At 38.7% G+C, this 8,287-nt stretch overlaps 1 protein-coding gene across 5 annotated transcripts in view; it reads left to right on the top strand.

The window, feature by feature from the left end:
- The first annotated feature begins 415 nt into the window (after positions 1–415).
- MINPP1 (multiple inositol-polyphosphate phosphatase 1) overlaps positions 416–8,287 on the top strand; it is a 46,432-nt gene continuing 38,560 nt past the window's right edge. For 3 of the 5 annotated variants that reach the window (XM_030864978.2, XM_060286511.1, XM_060286510.2), the window contains exons 1-3: positions 416–1,080; positions 3,990–4,187; positions 7,152–7,249. In XM_030864978.2, coding sequence (XP_030720838.1) covers positions 444–1,080; positions 3,990–4,187; positions 7,152–7,249 — 933 coding nt within the window. In that variant the 5' untranslated portion in view covers positions 416–443. The remainder of the gene's footprint in view (positions 1,081–3,989; positions 4,188–7,151; positions 7,250–8,287) is intronic. The other 2 variants (XM_030864979.2, XM_030864984.2) reach the window with 2 other exon arrangements.

Raw genomic sequence — 8,287 nt, 5'->3', positions numbered from 1 at the left:
CAGAAGTCAGCTCTTAAAAGGTGTCCTGTTTTGGCAGCTTTGGAGACTTAAGGCTGAGTCCCGGCTTATTCACACCCAAGAGAATTTAAACAGGAGTCGTTAAGTCAGTCCCTGAGGCGCCGCCAGCTACAAGGAAACTCGCCCACGCTCGGGGGTGCAGGCGACGCCGGCTCCACCTAAGCCACAGGTCTCCGAAGCGCCTCGAGGATTTCTACCGGCTTCACTCGAGCCACAGGGCCACTGGGCTCCTCCGAGCGTCCAGCCCGCATTCTCGGTACTCCGCTAACAGTGGCCGCTTCCTCACAGCCTGAGAGCTGCGTACGCGCAGTGATTCCCGGGGTGGGGCACTGGCCGGAAGCACCCGCCGGGCCCGCCCTCTGCCCACCGGATCCGGAAGCCGTCGACTGAGCCGGTATGTTTCCCTCCGCGGGCCGCAGTGCATCATGCTCCGTGGCCCTTGCCGCCTCTTCAGGGTTTCCGTGGCACCCGTCGCGGCCCTGGCTGTGGCGCTGGTCTCGTCGCTCTCTCGCTGCTCCCTCCTGGAGCCGGAGAACCGCGTGGTCTCGCCGCTCAGCCCCTACTTCGGCACCAAGACTCGCTACGAGGATGCCAACCCCGGGCTGCTGCCGGACCCCGAGGCGCCACGGCGGGACCCACAACTGCTGGAGGAGACCTGCACCCCGGTACAGCTGGTCGCCCTCATCCGCCACGGCACCCGCTACCCGACCACCAAACAGATCCGCAAGCTGCGGCAGCTGCACGGACTGCTGCAGGCCCGCGGGCCCGGGGATGACCGGATCCGCGCTGCCGGCGGCGGCGACCTGGGCGCTGTGCTGGCCAACTGGCCGCTGTGGTACGCGGACTGGATGGACGGGCAGCTGGTGGAGAAGGGGCGGCAGGACATGCGACAGCTGGCCCTGCGCCTGGCCTCCCTTTTCCCGGTCCTCTTCAGCCGAGAAAACTGCGGCCGCCTGCAGCTAGTCACCAGCTCCAAGCACCGCTGCATGGACAGCGGCGCCGCCTTCCTGCAGGGACTGTGGCAGCACTACCACCCTGGGTTACCGCCGCCCGACGTCGCAGGTGACCACCCCGGGCCGCCCAGCCAGTGCCCTGCCTCGGTCCTCCCCCAGATCCCGGACTTCCCCGATCCCAGCCTCTCCTTGCTTCCTTCTGTCCCCAGCCCCCCATCCCATGGGATGTTCAGGACTTGGCTCTCTCCCTTATCCTCGTACATAATGTTCATTTTTTCATTCATCAGGGATGAGTTTGGCACCTTCTACGTGCAGGACGCTGTGGTAGACGTTGGGGGATCCAGTAGGAAGGGCGACAGGCCAGGGCAGTTTTTGATCACCCATTCCCAAAATGAATTTCTCCATCTGAGCACCAACCCCTCTCCCCTTCCTCCCTCTCTGGCGACTAGTTCTGCAGTTCGGCGCACTTTTTTTTTTTTTTTTTTTAAATCTAGGACTTTTCTTCGTCAGGTTTTACTTCTGATACTAATACTATTTGGGTTTTGTTTTGTTTTTTTCATTTAACAGCTTTTTCAGATATTAATTCTAGACCTACAACATATTTTGGGAAGTACTCTCAAACTTTCTTTACTGCTCTGCTTTTTTCTCTGTTTTGATTTTGCATGTACTATAGAGTTACTCTCCTTGTAGCTGTGGTCCATGGTCATGGCACAGTACTTTACTAATTTATTCCACTACCAATACTTCTGCAAAATTTGAGAGATCGTCTAGCAGAGCTCTTTTATTTCACAGGTGAAGAAGCTGAGCCTAAGAAAATGCCCTGCTGATTGTCCTTTCTTAGTTTGAGGCCCAGAATCCAGGTCTTCTGTTTTCCCTCAAATGATGCTTTTTCCTTAGAAAATATTTTAAAAGTCACATAATAATAATAGCAAACACTTAATGCTTGCTATGTGCTCTGCATGCCTCACATTTATTTCACAAAATCCTTACAACAGCTCTCTGAGGTTGATTGTATTTCCCCCCCTCTTAACCGGTGAGGAAATTGAGACGTAGAAACACTAATTTGCCTAATTTCAAATGAGTAGGTATGAACCCAGGAAATCTGATTTAGAGCTTGGTCTCTTAACCATTACACTGTACGTACAGCTTCCATTTGTCCTGTAACTTAAGGATAAGAATGAAAACATGACATTTTTGTGCCAGAGAGATGAACAAGTGTTAATACTTTCTTGAGCAGCTTTAAGGTCAAAGTTGAGGTGAGGCATCATTTAGCTTTAAAAAGCCCAAGCAAAAACTAAATTAGAAGTAGACTGGTTTGTCATTTCTCTAATAGCATTCTCTCTTAAGCCGTTCAGCCATCTCCAAGGGGTTCTTCCATTGACTCTGTCATGTGTTATGACTCTGTCATGACTCTGTGAGTAACTCGGTTGGCTGACTTGTGTTCAGTCACTTGTTGAATCATGCTTTTTAATATAGCTAGACTTTTTTCCATTGATATGAGTGAAGATTTCCCACAAATCTGTTAAATTAACTGAATGTTGAAAGCAGAACATACTTCAATATAGTACTATATATGTATATAGTGTATACCAAAAAGGGACTACTGGACCTCCTGGGATGAATGAATTTTTGCCCTTAGATGGATTATGAGAATGGGCATTTGCCAGCCGTGGATCAAAATAGTTCAGGATAAGCCACCCCTCACCATTTTCAGTATCAGAGATTAAACCCTTTGCTTAGCTGCTCCATTATTATCTACAGACAATTGTTTTGCCTGTTGTGTACATCTGGGCTTTGGAGGGAAGCCACTGAATTGGATTTTGTATTCTTACAGAAACAGAACAATGCCTTTGTTTCTATTTAAAGAATAGCAGTAATTAGATAATAGCAGGGATGAATTATCCAGATCCACTTAGGAAATTTTGAGGCCACAGAAAAAGATGACAAAGATTTTCCTAGTAATTTCTTAAGAACTGTAATCTGATTACCAGTTAAAATTGGCAGAATTATTCATTTCAGGAGCTCCTGAAATGGATACACACACACATACATATAAATATTTTCACATACACATCTGAAGCAAAATGGTATAACTAGGGATAATTTTCTTATTTTAATTACAGAAATAGTATACTTGGTGTTCTTTTCATGGTAAATTATTGGAGAAATGATGGTTGGAATCTGTGTATTTTTAAATATGACTCTGAGAAAACTTAAAAGGCACCCCAGTAGCTGAAGCATGATTACGAATGCTTTTCTAGTATGTATTTGTTACCGAATTGGGGAAATAATGTTAACACATAAAATTCTAAATGGGAAGTTATTCTGGAGCTTCAGTTAGAAAATAAACCGAATCAGAAGCATCTAGCACAATGAAATACAGAAGACCTGAAACTTTAATGTATTTTGTGCTATTGTCAGTAGTTTTTGTCCAAAGCAGTCTTTTGTAAAGGAACACAGGGTTGAGAAACTTAATTGAGAAAATAAAATACTCTATTTAGACTATGGCTTAGAGTAGTAAAACAGAGCCTGTCTGTTGAATTCTCTCTCACTTTGTAATTAGAAACGTTGCTCATTTTTAGGTTGTTTTCTCAAATTTTCTGTGCCTGATGGAAACAGTACTTAGGTAATAGATTTTTACACTTTTTATGACATTCATATCTAATTATTTTTGTTTCCTTTAAGAAAACATTCATTTCAGTTACCTTTATTTCATAGTGTAGTATTGCTCTAACATTTTATTTTATCTTTGATATTTTCTGTTTCTTTAGTCTTTTTTAGCGTATCCTCTCATGAGCTAACAATTATTACAAATGGGGAATAGTTTTGCCCTATGTCTTTCTTGAGCAGTGTGTACTTATTTCAGACATGTCAATGAATAAATAGGTTTTTAGGGTTCCTTTTTACACTTGAAACAAAATTTTCCAATAATTTGGAATTGTCATTCGTGTCAGTGGATACACACACACACACACACACACACACACATACACACACAATTATTTTTTTCCCTTTCAGACATGGAGTGTGGACCTCCAAGAATTAATGATAAATTAATGAGGTTCTTTGATCATTGTGAGAAGTTTTTAACTCAAGTGGAAAGGAATGCTACGGCTCTTTATCATGTAGAAGCCTTCAAAACTGGACCAGAAATGCAGAACATTTTAAAAAAAGTTGCAGGTATTTTGCAAGTGCCAGTCAACAACTTAAATGCAGGTAATGTGCCTATTGTCTTGCATTTGAACTCTGAAATAGTTTAAGTGGTTTTTAAACTCTGAACGTGGAAAAATATGGAAGCATAAAGTTATTCCTTTTAAAGGACCACAATTGATTTTACGTTGAGAAAATAATGTGTTCTAGGTCAAGAAAATTCTATATCTCATGCTTACTATTCTTAGATTCAGATTCTTCTTCGAGTTTTATGTAAATTAATACACAAGACTCTTGATGTATCCTGGAATTTTTTGTTTTGTTTTGAGGGCAAAGTTATATAAAGCTTCAACTCTAAACATTATTTATAAAACAAAAATTATCTTTTTCTGAATTATCTCCTCTTAAAGTGATACAAATGGAAAGTCATATAAATTCTTTAGCTTTTAAAGCAGTTCAGAAGTACATGTTAATGTTTTGAGAGAGGTTAAGTTTTTAAAAAGTAGTGTGATTTTTTTTTTTTTCCTTTGGAGCTTTTATACCTAGAGATGCTGAGAAAATGAGCAGTCATGTATGTCATAAGCTATTGCAGTGGATGGTAGACTGTGCCACCTGGGACACTTTAGGGTGAAAGGAAACACTATTAATAATTATGCTGGGAGAGCAGGTGGAAAACCAAGCTACATGGTTACCTAGCAATGAGAAATTAAGAAAAAATAATAAGATTTTTTTTCCTGTTTTCTAGGAATGTATAATCCATACAGCAGATATTGACAGATATATAGAGTGTGATTTCATTATACTGTGAATAAATTTCCAAAGACTAGAAATAGGAGATGTTGGGAATAAATTAATTAGACTAGAATATGTCAGTCCTGGTGTCTGAATGCTTTATAAGGATCAAAAAAGTGAAGATGCCTAGACTAGCATCTAAAATTGAGTTTTTTCTCTTTTCTTCAACTGGCTATACATTGGGGTCGTTTGCAGAGCTTTAAAAATTATTTTCTTTGGGAAATAATTCAAGTATATAGATAATAATAAAGGTTAATATAATGAGTATCTGTATACCCACAACTTAGTTTGATCAGATTTTAACATTATGCTTCACTTAGTTGCTTTAAATAAATTGAGGGTCCTTTGTCCCTCTCTAGGATCTCATTCCTTTCCTTTTCTCCCAGAGGTAACCATTGTCATGAATTGAACATTTAAGTCATCCCATGCCGGTTTTTATATTTATGTTTCTATGACTAAATGGGGCATTTTGCAGATTTTTAAACTTTTAGGAATGGCATCAAACTATGGTATCAGTCTGAAATTTGATTTTAATTCAACTTTGCATTTTTTATTTAATGTGTGTAATTCTAGTTCTGCATTTTAAACTTATGTACAGAATCCCATTATATAATACCAGCATCTAGCCATTATTCTGTTAGTGGGCATTTAAGATTGTTGAAGATTTTTTAAAAAACATTATTTCTAGTCTCTGACTTGACAAGGATTATTTGTATTTTACTGATGGGGTAACTGAGAACAACTTTTTTTTGGAGGCAATATTAGCATAGTGGTTAAAATCATGGGTTCTGGAATTGGACTGTTTGGAATTCGACTATTCGATTCTTGACTTTGTTATATTATTGACTAACTCTGTGATCTTTGGCAAGTTCCTTAATATCACTGTGCCATAGTTTCTTTCTCTGTAAAATGGATATAGGAATTGTACCTGCCTCACAGGATTATTGCAAGGATTATATGAGATTAATTCATGCAAAGCATTAGCACAGTACGTGGCACAGAGTAACTGTTCAAAAATATTTTAGCTATTTAAATACTTTTTTTTTTTTTGCATAGAAAGGTGATGCTGTATGTATTTTCTGTAACTTATTTTTACTTAGCAATGTATCTGTCTCATTTTTTTAAATTCTGTTATTTTATAGGATATATATGATTACATTTTTAGGTAAATGATAGTTAAAAATTTATTTAACCCATCATCAAGTTTTACTGGTCAGAGAGGCTGGAGCTAATACAGTCCAAATTCTTTATTTTATAGGAAATTACATTCCTACTAAGCTTTTTCTTAGTTTTTAACTCTTTCAAATAACGCAACAGTGGACATTCTTATAGTCTGCTTTTTGCACTTGAGAGTTTATAAGATAACTATAGGTAGAATTGTTGGGTTAAGGTGCATGAATATTTTACATCTTAACATATACTTCCAAATTGTTCTCTGAAGGTGTAGAAAAATTTATATCAACAATATGTGAGAATGCTCATTTCCCCCAATTCATCTGACAGTGGATATTAGTCATTTTGACTTCTGCCAATTTAATTAATGAAAAATGATATCTAGCTTTAATTTGCATTTCTTTGGTTACTTGTAAGGTTGAACATCTTTTCATATGTTTATTAGCTATCTCATTCCTTCTGAGGATTGCCTCTTCATAACCTTGGCCATCTTCTATTGGATTATTTTTATGTTTTTTCTTACTGATCATAGGTACCCTTTATGTGTTATGGATATATTAATTATATGTCCTTTGATATTGCTTGACAAAAGAATAAATCCTTTACCTATTTTGTGTTGAGACCCAGGAAGCCTAGAGTGACTTACCCAGGATAATTAATGTCAGAATCAGGTCTCATAGTGTGATTTTTCCCTCTTTGTTTTTCTCCTTCTTGACCCTTTGCTTCACCTTCCTCCTGACTCCTCAGTCTGCCTTTTCTTTGTTCTTTACCTTTTGCAGTCTTCTATTCTACTTTATATCCTTCTCTGTACTTGCTTCTTCTTAATAGTTATAATGTGAATTGTGTAGTTAAAAGAACTGTTCAATAAATGTTCTTTGTCATTGCTGACTTTCAAGTTGGGGACTAAAACCTTTTATAACTTTATCTCCCCTCCTCTAATCCTCTAAAAGTAACAAAATCAAGTTATGTTTTATGTAGTAAGTCCTTGGCATTCTATAGATATTCAGCCTTTGGAAAACTGCAGGAAATAGTAACCTACAAATTTTACCTTTTTTTTTCTCTCAGATTTAATTCAGGTAGCTTTTTTCACCTGTTCATTTGACCTGGCAATTAAAGGTGTTAAATCTCCTTGGTGTGATGTTTTTGACATAGATGATGCAAAGGTAAGTATTACTTTTGCAGTTTCTTTGCTTTTTTTTTTGCATGGTTTTCATTGTTGTCTTTATTTGAAGCAGCTTTTCAAAAAATAAGCAGAGTAGGGAACATTAAGTGCCTTTGACTATCTTGTAATTTTCCTTAAAAAGAGAGATTAATTGTTCAGATAGGACCTACCTACTTGTAAATAGTTTAGGCTCATAAAACTCTGGAAAACATTCTTCCATTGTGATTTGATTTCTAGGTCCACCCAGTTAAAAACCTACTTAACCCATCATCAAATTTTACTGCTGGAAAGGATTATAGAGCTAATATAATCCAAATTCTTCTTTTTATTGGAAGCCAAAGCTCAGAGAGGATGAATGGTTTTCCAAATACCTATTCTTTTATAAAGTTTTCATAATAAATAGAGTTCTATTTTCTACCCAGTGATGGCAGTGATTCATCTTGGTTCTGCCTGGCTACTTTGTATTCCCTTTCTTTCCTCTTCATTCATGTTGTTTCTTTGTAGACTTTTAGACTCTAGAGAGAGAAGGGCAGACAGAGCTCTGGTGACTGTAAAGGAGGCAAATTCTGGTCAAATCTGGGATGCTGGGAGCCAGAGAGTTGGGGTAGGAAAGTGTTAATTGTTTTCTTAAGTATTGAGGATCAAGGCATTGGATAGAATTCTGATGGATGAGAGTAAGATGTATCTTTATGTATGGGTCATTCAGAAATACGGACTTTAGAAACTTCAGTCATCCCTTGCATACATATGGAACCTTCAGCATTCTGTATGAAAATCAATTACTAACTTCAGAATTTAACCTCAAATTTTGAAAAGAAGTGTACTATTTGTCAGTTAGAAGCAAGCTTTTAAGCTGAGAGCTAATGTACATTTGAAAGTAAAACAAGTGCTTTATTTCGTTAATTAAAGACTAAAGTGACCAACAACCAGATTAAAGGTGATTTTTCTGTAGTATTATGCCAATGCAGATGTAGGGCTTAGCCGGTAAGTTGGAAGAAGGGAAAAGAGCCCTCGATGGATGCTTGCTCTAGGATGCTGA

This window comes from Globicephala melas, chromosome 16 (genome assembly GCF_963455315.2).
Source record: "Globicephala melas chromosome 16, mGloMel1.2, whole genome shotgun sequence".
In the NCBI taxonomy this organism is placed as follows: Eukaryota; Metazoa; Chordata; class Mammalia; order Artiodactyla; family Delphinidae; genus Globicephala; species Globicephala melas.
This window is presented reverse-complemented; position numbering and strand designations above follow the sequence as displayed.